A 24,065-nucleotide genomic window follows, 5' to 3' on the forward strand; every position below is an offset into this window, starting at 1 on the left:
CGGTCATACAACACTGTACACAAATGAAATTTTTATCATTTTTTTCCCCCACTAATAGAGCTTTCTTTTGGTGGTATTTGATCACCTCTGCGGTTTTTATTTCTTGCGCTATAAACAAAACAAGAGTGACAAGTTTGAAAAAAAAAAACCACAATATTATTTTTGCTATAATATACAAATTTTTTTTTTTAAACAAATTTTTTCCTCAGTTTAGACCGATATGTATTCTTCTACATATTTTTGGTAAAAAATATCGCAATAAGCGTATATTTATTGGTTTGCGCAAAAGTTATAGCGTCTACAAAATAAGGGGATAGATTTATAGCATTTTTATTATTTTTTTTTTTACTAGTAATGGTGGCAATCTTTTTATCGTGACTGCGATATTGCGGCGGACACATCGGACAATTTTGACACATTTTTGGGACCATTCAAATTTATACAGCGATCCGTGCTATAAAAATGCATTGATTACTGTATAAATGTGACTGGCAATGAAGGGGTTACCCAGGAGGGGGCGCTGTAGGGTTAAATGTGTTCCTAAGGAGTGATTCTAACTGTGGGGGGAGGGGATTCACAAGGGGAGGAGACCGATCGGTGTTCCTCTGTACAAGGAACACACCATCGGTCTTCTCCCATCTGACAGGACGTGGATCTGTGCGTTTACACACACAGATCCACGGTCCTGCTCGGTTACCGGGCAATCGCGGGTGCCCGGCGGACATCGTGGCCGCCGGGCACGCGCACCGGGACCCAAGTGACGCGGCGGGCACGCGCACCCCCTAGGGATCCTGGAAGGCAGCGCCGTCATATGACGGCGGCCCAGGATAACAGCTGCACCGTCCCGCCATCATATGACTGTGGGCGGGCAGCAAGTGGTTAAACAGAACATACACCATACAATCTGATTGTACAATCTCCTTTAGATCTACAAACAACTATGTAAAGGATTTATGCAATTGGATAGAAATTGATTGGATTGTATAGGTTTGTCTTTATATTATATAGTTGAGGTAAATTTAAATGCAATTGTACAGGGTTTGTACAATGTACAATTAGACTGTAATGTGTATAGCCACCTCTAGGAGTCACCTGCACACATGGGGATTATCGGCACATTTGCCAGACATGCAGCCAGTGAGATTAGGGATTCTAAACTCTTCTTAGTCTAACTATACAAATCCACGATGCAACCCCCTGTTATGGATATCACTGGTGATTCAGAAAATGTTTATATGCTGCTCCACATCCATAGCAGTCTACAAAAAGTGATCAAATGATTACATTAAAGGGCCAGTTCAAACCAGAAATGCACAGGAACACACTCCGCATTCCTGTGTGTTCCCCTGCAGTGCAATTTCCCAGCCTATTCATTTGAATGGGCTGCACATTGCACAAAAAATATTGCATGCAATACTTTTGAAAATGGCACCACATCAAGTTGCAGGGTACTGTGATACCATGCAATTTGGTGCCCACAAACTCACTGCGTTTGAGGAGGCACCATTAACAATGTATTAGCATACGCAGCAGATCACAAAGCCAGTGCATATTGGATGCATTGCTGGAAATGTGAGCCTTTCCCACACTGTGTTCTGGTGTGAATTGGCCCTTGAATGATGACATATGAATAAGATAGAAGTAGGAGGGGTGACTGAACAACACTAAATAACTCAATAGTCCTAATCACAGTTCTTCCAATGGGTTTTCTCTCTGTGGCTATGGGAAAATGATATAAAACTTGCATTATGTTACTAGATTTGGATAGAGCAGTGAGGAGACAGAACCTGTGTCCGGTTTTTATTGCTGTCTGTGTCTGAGATATTCACTCTGTCTGTCCTGATCACTTAGAAAGTGAAGGTAAATCCATAAATTTGCGTTGCCACCAGAACAGAAATAGAGGGGAAAACATCAAATGAGGACACTTCCGGTAATAAAAAAAAAAAAAATCGAAATTCCTCACATTGGAAAGATATTCTGTCACTTCCAGTGGAGTCTGCCAGACAGGGAATGAATGGAAATCTTCCCGAGACATAAATGGCAAAAAAATTACTGATTTTAGAACCATTTTTTTTACCTTAATGTATTCCCTGCCCCCATTGTCTCCTCATCCCTAAACACTTATTTGCCTCCTGTCACCAGTTCAGTGCCCCCAGGCTACAGCACAGCTCATGTCAAACTCTTATGAAGAGAGAGCAGGCGTATGGCTTACCAGTACTGTGTGTGTCTGTGGATGCACACAGCATGGTTGGAAATGCACCAACAAGGGTGTCCCCATCGCACACAGCTTGCTAAGGAGGCATCAGGAGAAGGGATAAGCAGACAGTGTCAGTGGGGGATTCTAGAAGAGGAGGTAAGGAACCGTTCTGTGAAATACCACTGCACAGAGCAGGTAAGTATACCCTCTTTTTTATTTTAAATTAAAAAAAAAAATACAATTTTAGCCTTTAAAATCACCCTCCCATACTAAGAAAAAGGGTTTGACGATTGATATACATCAGCAAGAAGGCAAAGTTTTCTGAGCTGCATCAGCAGTTTTCAGAGGATTTTATTTGTGTCTGGACTTGCGCCATAAAATGATTATACCTAGCAACACCTCAGGATAGCACGCCAACCTATACTAAAACACAAAATCCAATCCAATGGATGTACCACCTGATCTGGGAACATATGTGCATTTTTTTCATATTTGTGCATGAATTAGCATGCTCCAAAACATCTACCTTTTACTTAACTACAAGAAAAGACACATTATGAGGTGCAGAATGATTTCTATCCTCTGTTAAAACACCCATGTTTTGTCACCGTCACCAATTAATTGCTGTACACTTGAGAATACAAACTGATATTTACTGAGCAGTGGCATTCCAGCAGACACCTGCTGATGTCAAAATATGTTGGTCATTACACAACAAGAAGCAAACCTTGTTTCAAAGCACAAGTGTGCCATATGGACACTATTTCATTGATACAGTTTTACAGATTCCTAAATAGATGACACACTGTTCAGAAGAATGAAACTAAAGCAGACCTACAGCCAGGCACACATGCAAACCAATAGAAAAATATACATGCCCACCTGATGATAAACAAACCGGACAGTGAATCTAAAGCGAGAACAAAAATACTTACATCAAACCACTACCAAATGCTGCTTAAATATTGCATAGCAGTAAAAAAAATAAGCTTTGCATCACCTGTTAAGCTCCATTCACACTAGTGCGATTTCAGATGCGACTTGACTCGCATGACAATGGAAATCACATGGTTTTCAATGGTGTCTATTCACATTAGTGCAACTCAGCATGGGGTGATTTTGGAAACGTTTCTTGTGCTACTGTGGTGGGTAATTATGGCCCTACGGAATATGCAAACCTCATCCAAGTTGTACTACCTAATCGTACTGAAAGTCAGATCAAAATCTGATCACAGCAGCATGAACCTAGCTTAGAGTTCTATTGCTGGAGGGTGTCATTCATCTACTGTTCTTGTGCAGCAGAGTTTTCATAACAGCAATGGCATGTAGCATACCACACTGTGGAACTTTGGAATTCCTTAAAGCGGAGTTCCACCCAAATTTTGAACAATATCTGTATGTATTCTCTTCCTTGCCTAGATGCTGACATGCCGTTTAAAAAAAAAAAAAAAAAAATCGCCGTAATTACCTTTTATTTTTCTATTCTTCTTTGCACTTCCTGGTTCTCCTCCCGTGGGAGTAGGCATGTTTCTAGCCTCTCCCAGACTCCTGGGAGCTAGTCTCAGGCTTCCCAGGATGCCACTGAGCATGTGCGGGAATGAGCAGTGAATGCTAGGAGCACAGCATTCACCACATCCAGGAAATAAATGCTTCTGGGCTTCAAATGCCCACAATGAAGATGGAAACCGCCTGCAGTGAATAATATAAGTTATTCTTTCCGACAAAATCTGACACAGGCGGACATATTACACACAATATGTGAGTATGTAATGCTGAGAAGAAAAGTTTGTGAATGAACTCAAAAAAAAAAAAAAAAAAAAAAAAAAAAACGATAGATAGGTGGACCCCCGCTTTAACTTGAAAAACATTATCAGTGCTTTGTATCAGGATTATACCACTTTACTGGATTCTTTAAGGCAGACAGGTCAAACTCAGATAAAACAGAAAACCAAACAAGAGAACTGAATCTTCAAGTGGGCCATGTTGTGTCTACTGAGGGCTATCCCTACTCAAAGTGGATGTAAACCCAATGTCATCCTTTCTAAACTACTGCCATAGGGGTTATCTATAAGGATATACATGCCTCCTGCTTGTATCTTTACCTGTCAAATGTCTCCCCTCTGTCTGTTATTAGACCCGAAAAACTGCAGATTCTGTGGGTGGGTCTGTTGTCTGGAGCTCGGTGGGTGGAGTTGTGATGTCAGTAGACCCGCCTACCTCTACATTCCCCTTATCAATATGCATTTCTCCTGTGTATTTCTAACACTGAACTTCTGCTATGATCTCTAACATCCAGTGAAAAGACAGGAAAGTAACCACATGACTTCAGCATGCCAAATCATGGTGAGGTGTGGAACAGCCAATCCTTGCAGAGCTGCTGAAGAAAGGAGTGGGGGAGGGAATTAAAAAATAATGCATGTCTTAGGCTAATGCACGAGATGTAAATCACCTGTCACTCACAGCAAGGGGGAGGATTTGACAAAGTTTTTCTCAGTTTGTGAAGATTTATCTCACTGAACAATAAAAGAGGATTGCTCAGAGATGAACTAACTCTGTGTGGCAAGACTGGGCTCAAATGATAGGAAATCTTATACTCTACAGTATGATTAAAAACATAAAAAAAATAAAAAAATAAAAAAAAATTTCGGGTTTACATCCACTTTAACGTCAGAAAAAAGATTATAGCACTTTAGAACTCGTAATTTACTGTATTTAATCCCAGGGAAAGGGGCCATAAAACATTTCCTGATGTATTTAGCAGCAAAATTAGGTAGGGAAGTATAGTGTATAAACTAGAGAACAGCTGGGGGTCACATTCATTTATTTTTAAGCCGAACTCCAGGTATGGATATTATTGCAGAGTTACATGCGACCAGCTCAGACCACCGTAAGTATGCATATGCCACACCTGTGGGACATGAATCACTCTGGAAGCAAAAAATCACTGTAGTAGTCACTAGTTCTAGTGCTGAGTGGCTGCCCCCTGTAAATTACTTCCAGGAGGTCACTCCTTCAGCACTGCAATTCAAATAAAACCTTGCATTTTTCTTAATAAGCACAAGGCGTTCTCTGGTTTGACCAAATGGAAAGGCAGGGCAGTGACATTGCAATCGCCACCTCATTCAGAGAACACCTCTGTGAGTCCTCAGCCCCCTCTGATACCCTGGGTTCAAACATTTTCCCTTATAGAACAGCAGCAATAAAGGAAATGCACCAGAAATCACTAAATCAGAAATAGTTTACTCAATGAAATGAATAGGACAAAAATCTAAGAACCAACCTGAGTTTACGCCTCAAAAGGATTGTTTTACTAAGGATATTATTGGTAGCAAAATAACTATCACCTCCAAGATTCAAACAAGGAACACTATATTTCCTATACTCAAATAAGTGCATATAATGTCTATGTGAGTAGGCTACAGGAGAGTAGAGGAATGACTATTATGATTGTCAGACCCTTCTCTACTGCCCCCTCCCACATAAATGGGAAATCAGCACAATTTCAGCAAACAGGAACTGTAATACAATTCAACCTGCTCTTATAGAGAGTTCTTGGTGAACTTCAGCTTTACAAGCTTCAGCAAAGCAATTCCCTGAAGTGGGGAGAAAGGTGAACATAGTCCAGTGTTGCTGTGTGGCAATCTGATAAATCTTCAGCTAGCTCTCTAGCTCTAAGGTATTTAATGGCATGCAAAGAATATTGAATGGTGAAACAGAATAACTGATCCAATAGATGGTGTATAATCAGCAGACAATATTCATGTGCAAATTGGAATTGTAATTGAATTCAGTGATCACTGACTTGATGATGTTAAATTCTGTGGAACTACAAGTAACAGCAGAACAACGGATGGCATAGATGTCTGTGTATAGTGTCTATGATATGCTGAACAGATCCTTGAACTAAAGATGGTAACGAGTGCAGAAACAATAATGTCTATACACAGTGTCTATAAGACTGGGCCCACTCACCACACTGGAACAGAAGATGAGGATGATGATCTCTCAGTAATGTGGCTCAAGGGATGACCTCCAGCCCCCACTACGCCACGGCTCACACAAATTCGATATCCTTGCAAAGTGGGGCCAGACTCAGGCTCTGTGACTGGCTGGAGCCGTATGACATCACTCCCATGCATGCGAGCTGCCCACCACGACACACTCACCTGAATAAATGGTCATTCTTTCAGAGCACATGCGCCAATGACATCATCAGTGCAACAAGTAAATATCTCCTAAATGGCGCACGTCTGTGAGATATTTACAGTACTTATAGGTAAGCCTTATAGAAAGGATTGTGGGGTACAGTCCCCCAAAAAAGGAAGTCACGAATGGACCGTGCAGCTTAAAACATTGGTTTAATAACAATTATTTGAAAAACAACAGACTTGGTAAAATCACCCACCACCATGACCTGGCCTAGATAAAAAGACAGCGTTGTCTATAGTGGTAGCAACTGCACAGCACATGCATACAAATTTCACATACAAGCCTGGGATGTCTGTAATCCACCAAATTGAATGTATAAAAATACCAGTATGTATTTGGTGGTATACAAAAATTATTCTCCCACTCAACAATAGTGCAATATTTACTGCTTACTGCGCTGATATAACTGGTGCATGCATTCTGAAGGAATGGCCGCCCGTGCTATTCATGCATGCATGGGAGTGACATCATGCGGCTCCAGCCAGTCACAGAGCCCACAATCCTTTCTATATGCCAATTTGAGTTACTTGGACCGCACCTATACAGATGAGTCAACAAACATTTGGGACGCTGCATTTGCTCATACATTGAGCTTTGCAGTGTTTGGACACTGGTGAGTTTTGGCACAAACCTTGTGGTTTTTCTAGGTTTACCTGTAGGTACAACTTACAAAGGGAGGTTTACAAGCTCTTTAAATCAAACTTGCACTGCTCTGCAGTCATCCAAATTCTTGAATTATATCTTGTCAGCTGTTAGAAAAAGGGTAAGATATGGCTGATTACAAGACTGAAATTGGTTGTAAACCCTTACATATGCCCAGTGAAGTGACTGGCCTTAGGTGATACACAGAGATGAAACAAATCTGCAGTCTTTTCTTCTCTACTGCCAAAGTGCTAAATTTATACAGCTTGTCTGAAAGTTCAGAAAAAAAGGAGGGCGAGAGCTAAAATTGCACTCTGCAGATGTCGGAAAGCTGATTGGAGGGAAGGGACACACACCCATTCACACAGCACACAGGAGCAGAGCTGAGGTTGTCAATCAGTTGGAGGTCCCTCCCCTGTCACCTATTTTCTCTCGGTGTCAGGAAAACTTGTCAGAAGTGATTCATGCTGATAGCAGAGGAACGGAGCAGCAGACAGAAATCACACTTAGCGCGCTAGACTGAGACACACTATAGAGGGATATGCTTTATTCGTATTTCTTGCCCAAGGCTTACAACCACTTTAACATCACATTTTTACATATGTTCAATTTCCCTAATGTTGACATGAAGTTTTTCCATTTTTTTAGCTTTGTTTCCTATTCTTCATTTACACACACCCAACACATTGCTTTTAACCTTATTTGAGGCGTAATATTCATACAAAGGCCAAAACTTTTTTTAAACATCCTCTCAATGTTACTCAACAAATCCAATAAATTGCACAATGGTAACCTCCAGAAATAACAGTAACAAGAAAAGTGGATGTTTCTTGTTTAGCAGGCAATGTGGGCATGTTTTTAAACCAAACTACAAACACGAACACCCTCTGTTAGCATTACCACAATTTACATTTTCCAGCACATTGTGACCCAGGTTTAACAAACCCACAATTTCCATTTTCCCACTACATACAACAATCTGAAAGGATCTCGTACAACTAAAAAAAAATAGCACTTAAAAATAAGCTTGGTGCTCTGTCAATTTTAAGGGCAGAATTCACTAACCCAAAGCAACCAATACCAGCTCACCTTTCACTGATGTGACCTCGGTCCCCTGAAACCTGAATGACTGTATGTTTACTGCCCTATGCTATTATCAGTTTGTTAGAGTTCTATGAAATCTGTGAAACACTGCATGGGATGTCAGCGCTACACAAACTGTGAAAAACTTTGCCAAGCTGTCTACAATGAATAGTCAAAAGTGAAACTTTCATTAAAATACTGGGTAAGTATCTCTACATACATGTGTACAATTGAGCTGCCTGTTGCACTTGAATAATATCAACATTCTGTAGAGAATTTGCTACTTCACATAAAACAAACAAAAAAAAAAAAAAATACCAAGTATCTCTTGTATAAATTGACTGTTACTGTTTGCATTCCCATACTAACTACTCAGATTCATGCATAAGCTGTCTACCCTGCATTAGAAGGAAGAATTTGATTGATAAAGGAAACTCAGGAGATAAACCAGTCAGACACCCAGACAACTAAAACGGAGCAGGATTAGAAAATATGTGAGCAGAGGTTACCTGTCAAAATGATCCACAGATGCAGCGTTATGTAAATCCCAATTTTTCCTATAAAAACTAAGTCTGCCCCACCCCATTCACGCCTCCTTACTTGTCCTTTATTATGATAGGCATATTGATGGACCAATAGGAGGTGTGAGAGAAGGCAAGGCCAATCTCACTCTTCAGAGGAAAAGCTAAAAACTTTGTATATAACTTCAGCAGCTTATAACTACTGATCAATTCAATATACACATAAAAAAAAAAAAAAAAAAAGAAAAAGGATAATCTTGCCTAAGCATTCTTTTCATAACGCGCTCAGCTTTAATCGTAAAGGTTTACATGTTCTAAGGCTTATTCCGTATATGCAATGGCAATGCAGAATGTACACACACACACAAAATAAATAAATCATGTATGATGCAGTAAATTGCCTACCAACTGAATATTCTGATTACTTTACTACAATGACTGCATTTGGAATAAGGCTCTTACAGTAAACACCTTTATCTCTTAAGCAATATTAAAACGTGTTCACTGTCCCTACCACATTTACAGCATATCTTATCTTTAGGTCTGCAAGAACTATGTATACACAGGCTAAGTCACACTTAGGTGCTGTGCAGCTGCTTGAGGGCCCTCTGGGTTTAGCGGCAGGACATGCTCACATGTAGGGTAGGTGAGAAGCAGAAGCCATGCCTCACAATACCCCAACTCTTCCATTGGTTTACAAAAATTATGTTTTACAGAGGACACCACCTTTCCTTGCTGCCAAATGTGTTGGTATACATAACTGATTTTCCATTTTCTTATGGTGTTCTCTGTATGACAACAGTTACACATTACGGATAGTGATGAGTCTGTAGAGTATCCAAAAGGCTCTTTCCCCTAGAGCTGTCTATATATGGACCGTGAGAGAATTCAGACAGCAACTCAAAAGATACTTTTCATCTACATCCATTTATCTATGGACTTTGAGAGTGTTTTGAGAACATCCCAAATGCTACTATTTCAAAAAATCTATCTATGGACCTTGAGCGTTCAGAGAGCATCCCAAAGGCTATTTTTCACCCACACCTATATCTATGGACCACAAGAGAGTTCAGACAGCATCCCAAATGATTCTCTTCACCTACATCTATCAATCCATAGCCTGTAATAGAGATTGGAGAGCATCTCAAAGGCTACTCTTACCCAAAATCTATGGATCACAAAAAAGTGCAGAGAGCATTCCAAAGGCTATTTTTACCTGTATCTATTTGTCTATGAACCACAAGAGAGTTCAGAGAGCATCCCAAAAGAATTTCTTCACCTACAGCTATCTAAAGATAGATTTTAGAGAGCATCCCAAAGGCTACTCTTTTCCCATATTTATGGACCACAAAAAGTTCTGAGACCATCCCAGAGGCTACTTTTTACCTAGTGTATTTTTCTCTAGCCAATGAGAGCGTTCAGAGGGCATCCCAAAGGATTCTCTTCATCTATATCGATCTATGATTGGTGATAGATTTTGGAGAGCATCCCAAAGACTGCTTTTCACCTACATCTATTTATAAAATATGACAGAGTTTTGAGAGCATCCCAAAAGCTAACCTTTCCCAACATTTATCCATCTATGGACTGTGAGTGAGCTCAAAGTGCATTCAGAAGGTTGCTTTTCACCTACACCTATTTATCTTTGGACTAAGAGAGAGAGTTTGGAGACCATCTCAACTGCCGTTTACCTACATCTATTTATCTATGGACCGTGAGAAAGTTCAGGGGGCATCCCAAAGGCTACTTTTTACCTATCTCTATCTGTCTATGGACCACCAGATAGTTCAGACAGCATCCCAAAGGAACCTCTTCATCTATATCTACTTAAAGACTGTGATAGGGTTTAAAGAGCATCCCAAAGACTACTCTTTCCTAATATTTATGGACCATGAAAAAAAAAGTTCAGAGAGCATCTCAAAGGCTACTTTTTACCTACTTCTACTTGTCTATTGGTCACAAGAGAGTTTAGCCTTCACCTATATCTATTGGTGATGGAGTTTGGAGAGCATCTCAAAGGCTGCTTTTCACCTACATCTATCAAGCTATGGACTGTGAGAGATTTCAGGGAGCATCTCAAAAAAGATTCCCTTTACCTACATCTATTTATAGACTGTGATAACTTTGGAGAGTACCCCAAGGGCTTCCCTTCCCCAACATCTATGAACTGTGAGAGTGCTCAAAGTGCATCCATGGACTATGATAGAGTTTGGAGAGCATCCCAAAAGCTACCCTTCCCCAACATCTATCTACCTATGGACTTTGAGAAAACCCAAGGTGCATCCAAAAGGCTGCTCTTCACCTCCTACATCTAATTATCCATGGACAGAGAGAGAGTTTGGAGAGCATCCCAAAGGCTGTTCCCCACCTACATCTATCTGAGGACTGTGAGAGAGTTCAGGGTGCATCCCAACTGCTCCTCGCCTACATCTATTTATCTATGGACTGACAGAGAGTTTGGAGAGCATCCCAAAGGCTGCTTCCCACCTTCCTCTATCTATTGACTGTGAGTTCATGGCACATCCCAACTGCTCTTCGCCTACATCTATTTATCTATGGACCATGAGAGGGTTCAGAGGGCATCCTAAAGGCTATCTACATCTATCTGTACACAGTGAATGTACAGTGTTTGTACTTGGCATGTAAATTAAAAAGGGAAGAAAGGGGTGGGTGGTCTAGAAAATGGTTCATGCACTGACCCTTTGCTGACTACTTCCAAAACTGGTTGCAGCATATAACAAACATACAAAAGTTTATACTACATTATCCCCGGTAAGGTTAAAAGACACTTTGTCAAAAATCAAGCTCTCAGATACACATTGAGCATTAATGTAGCCACTAGAATACATGTTTTTATGTGTTGGGTTTTTCAATCCCCAAGGAAGGAATACACAGCTTACTGAGCATCAGATGATCCTATGGCAGAGAGATGAAACTGCAATCCTATCATGGTTCTAGAATAGCATTGCCTAACAGTGATAAACAAGATCCTCCCTCTTTTGTATCATAGGAATATAGGATTGTGAAGTCCTAATAAAAGGGATCCCATGAATGATGACTCCCATAGATCTTTGCTCACCATGCCAGGTGCAGGATGAGTTGTGGAGATGGTGGTGGGTGTCTATGGTGAGATGGTGCACCTGTACCAATCAAAGGGTGCCCCCCCACCCCTTGCACACAGTACAGCCAGGCTCGGTAACAATGGCAGTCTCCCCCCAAGTCCTCCTCACCTTCTTGTGTTTCTCCTGGTAGGGCAGTGCCAGCCAGGGCATGTCCTTGAGGAAGAGCTGCCATTTCTTCTGATCGGGGTCTGAAGAGATGAAGACGATCTCCAGGCGCTCCCGTGTCTTGCAGTAGAAGTCAGTAAGGCCGGGTAGCAGCTGCTGACAAGGGGCGCTCACCCCACAGCCGAACAGCAGCCCTATGAGAGTGACCCGGGAGCACAGAGACTGTACGTCCACCTCCTCCCGTTCCGCCGTCACCAGCTTCTCCCCCAGCAGTTCCAGCAGCAGCCCAGACTCGCCGCCGCCGCCGCCGCCCCGCTTCTCCCCTTGCGGTCCCGACATTCTGCTCGGCCCTCCCCGCTATGGCTCCTGGACAGGCTCGGGCTTCACAGACGCGCTCCCCGGCGGCCGGGAGGGGACGAGCCGCGTGCGCTACACGAGCTGCGCCGGAGTCCGGGCTGCACTCCGCCGATTGGCTGCGGCCGACAGAGCCGGCTGCACATGGGCACAGGGAGAGAGGGGGAGGAGACCAAGGGGGCTATGTGTGTGTGTGTGGGAGAGAGTGCCACCTGGGTGCCATGGGGGGAGAACTGGGTGTGAGAAGTGGGCCACTGCTATTCATAAACACGGGAATAAAACTGGAATATCAGAAGAGACTCCCCATCTCTATCTCAACATTCCTTCATTGTTTTATGGAATTCCATCTAATGACACATTCCACAACATAAAGCGGCACCCCAAAATAATAAATATATAGAACTAGACTACAACCATTGGTATTAAAGTAGTAACTATAGCAAAATGTTTTTTTTTCTTCATTTTGGATAGAATAAGGAAGGGTTATAACCATTGGCGGCTGGTGCTTAATTTTCTTGGGGGGCAGCATGTGGCCCCCAGCCAGCCAACCACCCCCATCCCTCGCTTGATCCCCCCCCCCTCTTGGCTCGATTGGTCGATCAGCTGCCAGGCCCTCCACCAGCCCAATACTTACCCCATCCAGGTCGCGGCTTCAATCAGGACTTAGGACTCCCGGCCAATCGGGTCTCAGATCCCACTTCCTAATTGGCTGGGAGGAGAAAAAGGAAGACAATAGCAAATATTTGTAGCACCCTGGAGTTTAGTCAGGGAGCTCCTCACAAATTTGCTTGCCAAGAGTAGGGATCTATTGAATTCTCCCTAAGTTTGGCCTTGTTGCACTTTTCTCTTCAACCACTATGTGGCCAGGCACTTGGTGGTACTAGATACGAGAAAGGCAACCCAAGTTCAAGTTATAGGTATATGGGTATCTCAGCCAATGGGCAGGGGTTTTCTTGAATCCCTTGGCCTGCTGGGAGAGCCTATATATTCGGGTGAGGTCAGGTGATCGGTGTTCTGTGCCACCCGGATGGCCGTCTGGGTGGACGTGTGTCATCTGCCCCGGGCTGCTAGGCTAGAGATTGGGCTTATCTTGGGGGCATCTGGCTACTAGGCTGTGTGAGGGCCTATCCAGAAGTAGGAGAGCAGCGCAGGGTTGGGACTGCGGTTTGCAGTCCAACCAGAAGTGACGGTTCTGCAGGCCAGAGAACCTGTCAGTGGTTGGAGATAGAAGGGAAGCTGTCGCCACGAAGAGACCATTGCCTTTACCAGGAACCACATTGAGTAACTAAAGCAAGTACTGGAACCACATTCTCACCGAAAGGGCACGGTGGAGAATCGGGAAACTTCAGGCGGTGATCAAGTCAGGGACCCAACCAGTGGAGGAGACACTTGCAGAGCAGCCTTGTGTGTCAAGCCAGGGACTGAGCCGGTTAGCAGGGGTGAAGCTTGAGAAGTATCTGGAGTGCCAAGCTAGGGACCCAGCAGAGAAGAGGGGGTGACGCTTGAGGAGATACCACCGCAAACCTTAGAGGAGCTCAAGGGTTTCATAGTCAGTGAATCAGAGGGTCTAGTGAGAGACCAGGAGCTCAGTATTGAAGAACTGCAAGGAGCAGTTGTAGTGGAGCTGAAAGAACTGTTATGTTTGAGTTAGGAACTGTTAAAGGACTGTTACCATAGGAGACAGCATTCCTGCAAGTGCAGATGTGGCTTCTTGCTGGGGCCTTTCCCTGCATGATTGTCTTCCTATTGAAGTCTCGGAGTCTGCCAATTGAGTTTGCAACTATCTACGGGTGTCCTGGCCCTAACCCTCTTTCTCCAAAAAATATATAAAAAGGACTGTCAAAAGAAATAAAACCTCTTTTACATCCAAGAAGTGTCTGGCGCCCAATGACTTTCACAATCTTTGCACCCACTATGCCTCACAAACTACCACATATTGAAGGATGTCAGCTATCTTTGGCCTTGGAGGTCCTCATTAGACCAAAAGTGGTAAAGGACCTTGCTACATATTAATTTGCTAATGTCACACAACTGGGTGTGCTCGGGCCTCAGGCTCTAATCATGTGCTTAAAAAAAGAAAGTTATTGAAACCAATGCGTCCGGTGCCCTGCATGTAGATTAGGGGCTGGGCACATGGATAAGGGGTCGGAACCTCCCGTATGAGCAGCCGCCACTGGTTATAACTGATGTCAGATTTGGGGACCCCCATGTCTTTAGAACTAGTGTCCCACTGGAAGATTCCCCCCATTACTTTTCTGGAGACAACCAAAAATGTTGTATTTTCTTTTACTTTCACTTTCAATGCTAATGGCAAACAGGACAAATACAGAGGGGGAAGCTCTGTAACGGGGGCATAGACAGCAATAAAAACTGACAGGGTTTCTAATCCCTCTCCACTCTATCCAAAAAAAAAAGTTTTGCCTTTAGTTATACTTTTAAATTGAGTGTAAGGTTCACTTTTTTAAAAAATAAAATAAACATTTTGGCCTGCGGCCAGCCTGAATTTGTAGGAGGAGGCTCGCCCTATAAATATCTGCCCCATTCCTCCCCTTTCCGCCTGCGTTTTTCTTCACTTTATTATGTGTACAACGTCATTTCCGGCGCAATCTTTCTGACGTCACTTCCGTGTTTTCGTCTCGTCAGGGAAGATGTGGGGCTAAAGCAGGCTACGCTTCTCCCCGCTCTCACGTGCGGGTTACAGATTTTGGTTGGATGGTGTACAGGCGGGGTAGGGGGCCGCCCCATCTGGACTATCTCAGGCCATGGTGTTGACCATTGGGGGGCCGAGCAAGGTCAGGCATCGCCGGTGCTGGAGAGCTCCCTGCTGGGGAATGGCGGTCCCGGGCTCCTCTCCTCCTCCGGCGGCTGCGGCACTATTGTTCCTGGCTCGGATTGTGGGATGATGAGGCTCCCCTCTCCCGATCACTGGGGCACACCGCTCCACTGTTACAGCCCGATCCAGATGGCTCGGTCCCCCCGCGTCTACTTAGCGCTGTAGTGGCGGCTGGAGCCGGCCTGGGACTGACAGCTCACATTTATGCCATTCTTTAAATGACTGCTCACTGCTTTGTGGGGGGATGCCTGCCACCTGCTGGACATAGGGAACAGTGCAGTTAGAGGGGAGAGCGCTGCTGTTACTCTGTATCATACATAATTTCCCAGCCATGTCCCATACACAGGAGGCTCCCTTCACCGAGTATCAGCACCAACAAAAGGGCTTTATATGGGCAGGGATGGTTTTAGTAGTATGCCTCCCTTGCTCTTCCTTGTATCCTGTGTGTGTGTGTGTGATATGTGTATTTATATATATATATATAAATATATATATATGTACAATAATATGTAGTAGTCAGTAGTATGTTTCTCTTGCTCTTGCTTACATGTTGCCAATACAGGATAGATGCATTGCCTGTGGAAACGTGAGAGGAGTGTTAGTAGTAGAGAGTAAGTGCATGTCCATGTTGCCACGGCAGTCGTAGTAGTGGAATGGAAGGGGCCCTCCTCTCCTCCTACTTGTGGCTCCTGTGAGGTTGTTGGCTGAGCAGCGCTTTGTCCTGTGTGCTGCTCGGCAGGCTGTCTGACTCCTTCCCAGCGATCTGTGTGGCAGCAGCATCATCATCATCATCAGAGTACACAGAGACCCATCCACTGTACGTCATCAGTAGGGGCCCCAACACATCCCGACATGAGAGTGATGATCCCCCTTCCCCTGTTGAAGGGTTTGGAAGTGCAGACCTGGGGTGGTGCGCCCACAATGCCCACTATCAGGAGAGGCGGCAGTGCCATGGCCCTGTGTGTGGATGACAATGGGCAGGGATGGTACGCACCAAGCTCCTTACTGGGATGTAGAGCACCTGCTTGTCCCTGGGGAGGAGATCCCCCACCTGGCCCAGCTGGAGGCCTTGGATTTGTATTTTCTCTTACACGTATCTTCACACATTAGGTCTTATGGCGTCACACCACTGCAAGGTTACCTATAACGTTTATGGTAACTACAGATTTAGATGTTTGTTTCTAATTGGCTTGTGATGTGGCAGGTCTCCTCATCCATTTCTCATATGGCTTACATTACAATTTTCATACGTTATGACATTTCACTACTCACTTCAGTTGCCTGACATGTCTTCAGGTTCATAGGCCTAAGTTTATGTTTTTAATTTGCCTGATACGCCTCAGGTAACTTGGCCTTGGTAAATTCAGGAGACGTTTCAGTCCTGCACTACGTATACTTCGTCATTCATCACATACATGGTTAAGGTTATATTTCACTTTTAGGTTACGGCGTTACACTCTTTACATTGTTACCTGTCACGTTTATGGGTATTAACGGATTGAGATGATCGTTTTTATCAGGCTTGTGCGGTGGCAAGTCTCCGTATCCATTACACATACGTCATACATTTCGACATTTCACAACTCTCATATCTTTGTCAGACACGTTTTCAGGTATCCAAGGCCTGAGTTTACATTTATAATTTGCCTGCTACGCCTCAGGTAACTCGGCCTTTAGCCGTTTCACAAGTCTGACACATTTTCAGACCTACACTTACAAGAATTTTGTTAACGAATTCACTTCCACCATATGGCATACACTCATAGCACCTTTTTTCTAAGGGAAAAAAAAAGGGGGGGGGGGGGATTTATCTCTTTTTCGTGAATAAATTATTTGCTCACAATGAGTCTTTTTTCTCAGTCAAATAGGTCATGTCACAAGCGGTGGATATTGAAGATTTTGCTTCCATACCTCCTTCTCTGGCCAGGGTTTCAGTACATGGCAGCATGCCCTCCCTGAGATCCTGGACCATCCCCAGACTCATGGCCGAACTACACTGCAGGGGTAAAAACGGGGGTTATTCCTGCGCTACCAGATTGGAAAAAATGTTATATAGTCGTAATCGACTTTTGGACCTGTATGCAACCTCTATCACTGGGCAGCTGCATGCACCGAAAACAAGGGCTCAGACACAAACCCAAATCTAATGATATAAAGAGAGGGGGGGGGGGGTGCCGCGCTATCCAAAGGGGTCTTAGCTTATAGGTGTTAATAATAATTCCTAATATTCCTAGGTCACGAAGTTTTAAATAATCATAAACATAAAACGATCGTAAAAAATCGCATGGATTTGAGTTGAGATTATGCGTAGATATAATGACTCAAAAGTAGATGTGTTGATCCAGCAAGGGATATAAATATAAACACTGATGCATATGTGGATCAAAAAGTGAAAAAATAAATATATAGATAAAAACCCAATTTCTGCATGTGTTAAAATATTACAGTACAATATATCCAAAGTGCTCGTGCTCTTGTGTCTTAAATAAGAAGATCAAACTTGTACATATACTAAAGTGCAAAAAATGGAGCAATACAATAAACAAATCATATATCAAGTGAAACAAACATACATCAAGTGAAACAAACAAGAAAGGAGATATGGTCGCCTGATCCTTGTGTTGCGACCAGTGCGACAGTGCAAGTATTGTGTGGATGGTTAACGTGAGTAGTTAAACCCACTCTATTTGTTAGTGTCAAAAGTAAATTAGTAATTCAAGTGTCCAAAAAAAAAACAGTGCTCAAACACAATAATCGAATGACAGTGGGGTGTTGCTATGCAGATGAGACACTCTATGTCCTCTTCATGCAGCATGCACTAGTGTAGGTAATGGCCCCTTACCTAGCGGTGCTAGGTCAACCGCATATAAGTTGTTAACTCCCGGAGTCTTGGGTCTTTCCTGCGTCTCTGCGTCAGCAAGTCCGGACGCAGAGACGCAGGAAAGACCCAAGACTCCGGGAGTTAACAACTTATATGCGGTTGACCTAGCACCGCTAGGTAAGGGGCCATTACCTACACTAGTGCATGCTGCATGAAGAGGACATAGAGTGTCTGATCTGCATAGCAACACCCCACTGTCATTCGATTATTGTGTTTGAGCACTGTTTTTTTTTGGACACTTGAATTACTAATTTACTTTTGACACTAACAAATAGAGTGGGTTTAACTACTCACGTTAACCATCCACACAATACTTGCACTGTCGCACTGGTCGCAACACAAGGATCAGGCGACCATATCTCCTTTCTTGTTTGTTTCACTTGATGTATGTTTGTTTCACTTGATATATGATTTGTTTATTGTATTGCTCCATTTTTTGCACTTTAGTATATGTACAAGTTTGATCTTCTTATTTAAGACACAAGAGCACGAGCACTTTGGATATATTGTACTGTAATATTTTAACACATGCAGAAATTGGGTTTTTATCTATATATTTATTTTTTCACTTTTTGATCCACATATGCATCAGTGTTTATATTTATATCCCTTGCTGGATCAACACATCTACTTTTGAGTCATTATATCTACGCATAATCTCAACTCAAATCCATGCGATTTTTTACGATCGTTTTATGTTTATGATTATTTAAAACTTCGTGACCTAGGAATATTAGGAATTATTATTAACACCTATAAGCTAAGACCCCTTTGGATAGCGCGGCACCCCCCCCCCCTCTCTTTATACACTGCAGGGGTATCTTCTACCCGGTTTCGGCTTGCAAAGCTGTATTTCTCAGACTTTTATTCCCAGTGCATCAGGCTTCATTCGTGAGCAAGTCACTCTTTGTTCGGTCAGGTTATCCCTCTCACAATTCACTCCACCCTGAGCTCATTGGCAAGCTCCTGTCAGGAGCTACGAGCCAGGGTTAAGGTGTTGGAAAGCCATCCATGCCTAGCCCCGGAGGCACTCGCTGTTCCTGGCACATCAGCGGTTTCCGGGTCCCCCTTGGTTGGACCTTTAGCCTCAGGTAATGACGCCAGTTCTCTTTCTGTTACTCCGGCTCATTTCATTCCAGCTAATATCAATAAGTTATTCTAGATGCTAAAGGCATGAATTTAGCTTCCCTTTTGTTAGCGGCCCAAGATATAGCTGACAACAATCATATGTTGGTGGTGAGGTCTCCGTAGTGGCAAGACCAAGACCACAGGCTTAACCGTAAGCTCTCCTTTCCAGATTTAGCCCTTGCCTTGGTATCTTTAGGGACATTAATAGCTCTGTAAGTGAGAGCTAGACAAACTCCACTGATCTGCAGAAGCTTTTTGCAGTTTTTTTGCACTTAACACCCCACTGGCAAATAAGGAAATTGAAGGCCTGGCTACTACACTCACTTTCCTGGGGATCATGTTAGACACTCAGTCTATGCAGGCTAGTCTGCCTGCGAATAAGGTAGCAAGAATCAGAATGTGTCCATGGGTTACGATCTCCCGAGTCTGTTCCAGGAAGCATTTGCAATCACTGCTAGCCATGCAAACTTTGCCATGAGAATCATTTCCCAAGGCAGGCTTTATATTTTTCGGTTGTTGACACTGTTACCTTTAGCCCCCGACTCAGCTTTTCGGGTCAAACTAGATTCTGTGGCTTTTTTCCAATTTACACTTTTGGGACGAGTTCTTCCAGCACTGGAATGGCATCACCATGTTCATCCCTGCAGTTGCGGTGTTGTCTCCTCAGGTCATTACTGATGCTGCAGCCACCAAAGGCTATGCGGCAAGTTTTGGCACTCACTGGTTACCAGGACCATGGCCAGACGAATGTCTGGCAATTCCCAGGTTTGCACAAACGTCAGCTTTGGTTGAGATTACCCCATAGGGTCTGCAGCGCAGGTGTGGGGTCACTTATGGACAGGTAACACTGTAAGGTTCAATCAGGCTACCTCCGAAATCTTCAACAAGATAGGTCCAGTTCAATGTTCATCATGGCTTTCATACGCAGACTCATTTGGCTGTCTCTCCAGTTCAAATTCCAGTTGCACTATAGGTTCATTAATTGGTATACAGAATATAGCTGTGGACGCTCTATATCTCGTTTTTAATTATCAGTTGTTTTCCAGCAGGTCCCAGATGCAGCATCCCATCCCCACACTTCTTGCTTCTAACAATGGATTAGATACTCACTAGGCTATCACGGTAGGGTTGGTCAACAGGTCATTATCTGCCAACACGGGGAAGGCTTATAACTCCGCCTGGAATAACTTCCAGACTTTTCAAGCACGGTACCCTAGGCCTGATTGTTACAACATTCGATACCTTCTGGCTTTCTGGCCTACTGCCTCTCACAGCTAGAACTGTCGCACAACACCATTTAGACATACTTGACAGAAATATAACATTTGTATCCTTACGGCATCCTGATAGGCCATCTATATTCTCGGCACGTTCCATTGAGCCCATTCTTAAGGGTATCCAGATGGGCAGGGCTTTTTTTCTCAGAGAAAAGGTGCAGTAACTCGCCCAACTCTCTGCCTCAACCACGCCCAAACCCCGCCCCCAGCCACACCCCAACACCGCCCCCAGCCACACCTTCCTTAGAGGAGAGATTTACAGCGGCGCCAAAAAATTGTAATGGCTTAGAACTGTGTATCACATAAGGCAAATTCCCCAAAATCCCCCCCCAGCTCTCCTCATCACAAATCCCCTCCTAGCTCTCCTCTCATCACAAATCCCCTCCTAGCTCTCCTCTCATCACAAATCCCCTTCTAGCTCTCCTCTCATCACAAAGCCCCTCCTAGTTCTCCTCTCATCACAAATCCCCTCCTAGCTCTCCTCTCATCACAAATCCCCTCCTAGTTCTCTCATCACAAATCCCTGCCTAGCTCTCCTCTCATCACAAATCCCCTCCTAGCTCTCCTCTCATCACAAATCCCCTCCTTGTTCTCCTCTCATCACAAATCCCCTCCTTGTTCTCCTCTCATCACAAATCCCCTCCTAGCTCTCCTCTCATCACAAATCCCCTCCTTGTTCTCCTCTCATCACAAATCCCCTCCTAGCTCTCCTCTCATCACAAAGCCCCACAGCTCTCCTCTCTGCTGACCTTGCCCTCCACCTCCACACACATACTTTCTCAGCTCCCCTTTCATCACAAGTTCCCCCAAGCTCTCCTCTGTGTACAATGCTCTCCCCTCTGCTAAATGCACACAAACTTTACCTCTCTGCACATATTCTCCCTCCCCCGCACACTTTCACAGTGCACTCCTCTCTGAATGAACTCAGTCTCTGCAAACCTCTCCCTAAAAAAAAAATCTCCCTTCCCAGCACAAATCTCCTTCCACCCCACAAATCCATATCACAGCACAGCTCCTCATCCCAGCAAAAATACCCCACCCCAACATCCCCCAAGCATAAATCCTCCTCCCAGTACAAATTCTCTCCCCCAAATCTCTCCTTCCAGCACAACATGCTCCCCATCCTGGAACAATTCCTCTCCCCTTGTCTCTATTCCTCCAAGCCCCTCCTACACAAGTCCTCTCCCCAGTTCCATCACATATCTTCCCACATAAATCCCCCCTGCCAGTACAAACCTTTCCCCCACAAACACAAATCCTTTCCCCCTTTCTAATCCAAATTCAAACCTCCATACTGTCCCAGTTTTAATGGGCCTTTCCTGAGATTTAAACAAAATCCCAGCGTCCCATGAATCTGGGCTGAGTCCTGAAGCCCAGTGCTGGAACAAGTTCTGCCACTAGGCTCCACTAACTTGTCAAGCAGGAGCTAGTGTGGGCATCCAAGGTAAATGTCCTCCATCTCTCGGGGTCCCAGATGCCATGATCATGCCCTTTGTGAGAAGGAGAATATCTGGGAGGGAGAAGGCTAGTGCTGGAAGGGGGGGGGGGGGGCTAGTGCTGGAAGGGGGGGCTAGAGCTGGAAGGGGGAGAGGGTTAGTGCTGGAAGGGGGGGGCTAGCGCTGGAAGGGGGAGGGGGGAGAGGGTTAGTGCTGGAAGTGGGGGCTAGTGCTGGAAGGGGAAGAGGGCTAGTGCTGGAAGGGGGAGGGGGAGAGGGCTAGTGCTGGAAGGGTGGGGCTAGTGCTGAAAGGGGGAGGGGGGAGAGGGCTAGTGCTGGAAGGTGGAGAGGGCTAGTGCTGGAAGGGTGGGGCTAGTGCTGAAAGGGGGAGGGGGGAGAGGGCTCATGCTGGAAGGGGGAGAGGGCTAGTGCTGGAAGGGGGGGCTAGTGCTGGAAGGGGGAGTGGGTTAGTGCTGGAAGGGGGGGCTAGTGCTGGAAGGGGGAGGGGGGAGAGGGTTAGTGCTGGAAGGGGGGGCTAGTGCTGGAAGGGGGGGCTAGTGCTGGAAGGGGGAGGGGGGAGAGGGCTAGTGCTGGAAGGGGGAGGGGGAGAGGGCTAGTGCTGGAAGGGGGAGGGGGAGAGGGCTAGTGCTGGAAGGGGGGGCTAGTGCTGAAAGGGGGAGGGGGGAGAGGGCTAGTGCTGGAAGGGGGGAAGGTTAGTGCTGGAAGGGGGGTGGGGGGAGAGGGCTAATGCTGGAAGGGGGGCTACTGCTGGAAGGGGGGGTTGGAAATGTGCTTGGGGGAGAGGGGGGCTAGTGCTGGAAGGAGGGGGGTGAAAATGTGCTGGGGGAGAGGGGGCTAGTAATGTGCTGGGGGGAGAAGGGGCTAGTGCTGGAAGGGGGGGTTGGACATGTGCTGGGGAGAGGGGGGCTAGTGCTGGAAGGGGGGGTTGGAAATATGCTGGGGGGGAGAGGGGATCTAGTGCTGGAAGAGGCTGTCAGGTTTCAGATTATTCCCACACTGATTTCTGGCATATGTCCTTTATCATACCAAAGCACATATCCTCCTAACCCCCCAATCACTCCACCAAGTGTACATCGTTTTCGTTTCCTCCTTCCCAATCCCAGACACTCTCTCCCCTCCTCCCTGTCTATCTATAAAGCATAGAAAAGTTTGTACAGACCTGAAGTCAGCGCGTGTTCCTGCTCCCCTCCTCCTGTGTGTGTATACAGAGCTGAATGAGAAGGAGGAGGGGGGGGGGGGGTGGAGACAGCTTTGTTCTGCTGTGTGTGAGACATGCATCTGATGATTGTGCAGACAGCAATCATCATGTCACTCCCGGGAGAGGAGAGGGCTGCCAGAGGTTCCGGAACGCAGTTCCGGTGAGTTCCGGCTGAAAAAAAGCCCTGCAGATGGGTAACCCCTCTACCACGGCCTTATCACAGCGCTCTTGGTCAAACATTACCGCACCCTCCTGATGAGCTTAGGGTTGGACCCTAAGTCATACTTGCGTCGTTCTTTCAGGATAGGGGCTGCTTCAGCGACCACTCGCCAAGGTCTTCCCGGTCACATTATCAAGAGGTTAGGTAGGTGGAAGTCGTCATCCTACTCCAGGGATATTCCAGATCCACACGCCGAGATGTCCCATGCATTGGCACACTTGACTGAATAATTTGTGGTGCATTTGTTTCAAATAAACCTCCTTTTCATGCTCATCCTACTTTCTTTATTTTTGCCCCCTTTTAGGCATACTGACCACGTGATAACGGAACACCCCAGGTCACTTTCCCGCTTTCCTCTATTACATTTCCTTGATTATCTTCAAGAGAATCCGAGTACAAGTAGGAAGGCTGGCCCAGGCCAGCCTGAATTTGTGGGAGGAGACTCGCCCTATAAATATCTGCCCCATTCCCCCCCTTTCTGTGTGCGTATCTCTTCACGTTATTCCACCCACCTATTCCCTTTGTTTTACTTCTTCTTTATATCCAATTACTTCTTTGGTATGCCCCCTTTTAGGCATACTGACCATGTGACCATGGCACACCCCAGGTCACTTTCCCGCTTTCCTCTATTACATTTCCTTGAATAGCTTTAAGAGACTCGGAGTACAAGTTATATTTTCTGCCCTGTGTGATGGCACCCCAAGTAGCAAGCAATTGTGCTGCAAGTTTGGAAATGACTTGTTAAACTATTGCTAGACTTGCCAGGCTTCACAAGTTTGTTGCACAATTGCAGCAAGTCCACATCGCATGACTCCAGATCAACTTTCTTTACAAACATT

General features: G+C 44.9%; 1 protein-coding gene across 1 annotated transcript in view; it reads right to left on the minus strand.

The window, feature by feature from the left end:
* Window positions 1-12,397, minus strand: part of NXN (nucleoredoxin) — a 223,449-nt gene extending 211,052 nt beyond the window's left edge. The window contains exon 1 of the mRNA XM_073615136.1: window positions 11,883-12,397. Within this exon, the coding sequence (XP_073471237.1) occupies window positions 11,883-12,218 (336 nt within the window). The 5' untranslated portion in view covers window positions 12,219-12,397. The remainder of the gene's footprint in view (window positions 1-11,882) is intronic.
* Between the last annotated feature and the right edge of the window lie 11,668 nt (window positions 12,398-24,065).

Source organism: Aquarana catesbeiana, linkage group LG02 (genome assembly GCF_042186555.1).
Source record: "Aquarana catesbeiana isolate 2022-GZ linkage group LG02, ASM4218655v1, whole genome shotgun sequence".
In the NCBI taxonomy this organism is placed as follows: Eukaryota; Metazoa; Chordata; class Amphibia; order Anura; family Ranidae; genus Aquarana; species Aquarana catesbeiana.